Below are 918 nucleotides of genomic sequence, written 5' to 3'. Positions count from 1 at the left end.
ATATATATATATATATATATATATACATAGACTGAGAGAGAGTGAGGGAGACAGACACACACACAGAGAAATATTAGAATATTGGTTAAAATTTTAGCTCAGGACCAGTAAATATTGGAAAGGGTTAAATCGATTACATCGACAGTTGTGTTCAAATGGTACTTATTTTATCGATCCCGAAAGACGAAAGGCAAAGTCGACCTCTGTGACATTTGAACTTAGAACATAAAGACGGACGAAATTCCGTTAATTTTTGTATGTATGTATGTATGTATGTACGTATGTACGTATGTTTGTATGAATTGATGACTCGATTGGTGTATTGATGGATGGATGGGCGGATGGAAGGAAGGACGGATGGATGAATATCGATTCCAAAATGGTGGAAAGAGACAAAAATGCCGTTATCTTAGACATTTTGTAATTATGGATGCCGTTATATCAAAAGTTTACTCACTATAGAAAGATATAAATACCAGAAACTGTGGCTTCTTATTTACCTGTATTTTGTACATCTTCTTAAAAAACACCACGCTTTTCGTGACTGCTTGTAGGTCACGGTTTTATAACATTTCACTCGACACGTTCTCCTGGAAACAAAAATACGGAACATATAAAAACAGAACACACACACATACACACACACACACTAGAACGCACACATACGTACATATATACATACTTATATACATACATCATACATGCATATAAACATGTAGGTATATATGCGTGTATACATCGATACAATATACAAATACTGAATCGCTGTCCCGTCTCTCGTTTTGAATGGAACCAGTTTGCCTTTTTAAGATAATGTGAGGCCCAGGTGTGACGCAATACATGAGCCTTGCTGGAAGGAGACGAACGAGAGCGATCATGTGAGCGGAGTCATGATCAGTGTGGGGCTCTTTTGTTTCG

The 918-nt window shown here is 36.9% G+C and overlaps 1 protein-coding gene across 1 annotated transcript in view; it reads right to left on the bottom strand.

The window, feature by feature from the left end:
- The window catches only part of LOC106873015 (fibulin-1), a 61,794-nt gene extending 61,166 nt beyond the window's left edge, over positions 1–628 (bottom strand). Inside the window, exon 1 of the mRNA XM_052977918.1 lies at positions 501–628. Within this exon, the coding sequence (XP_052833878.1) occupies positions 501–613 (113 nt within the window). The 5' untranslated portion in view covers positions 614–628. The remainder of the gene's footprint in view (positions 1–500) is intronic.
- Positions 629–918: the final 290 nt, after the last annotated feature.

Source organism: Octopus bimaculoides, chromosome 29 (assembly GCF_001194135.2).
Source record: "Octopus bimaculoides isolate UCB-OBI-ISO-001 chromosome 29, ASM119413v2, whole genome shotgun sequence".
NCBI classification, from domain to species: Eukaryota; Metazoa; Mollusca; class Cephalopoda; order Octopoda; family Octopodidae; genus Octopus; species Octopus bimaculoides.
Note: the sequence above shows the minus strand (reverse complement) of the source record. Positions and strands in the feature narration are given on the sequence as shown.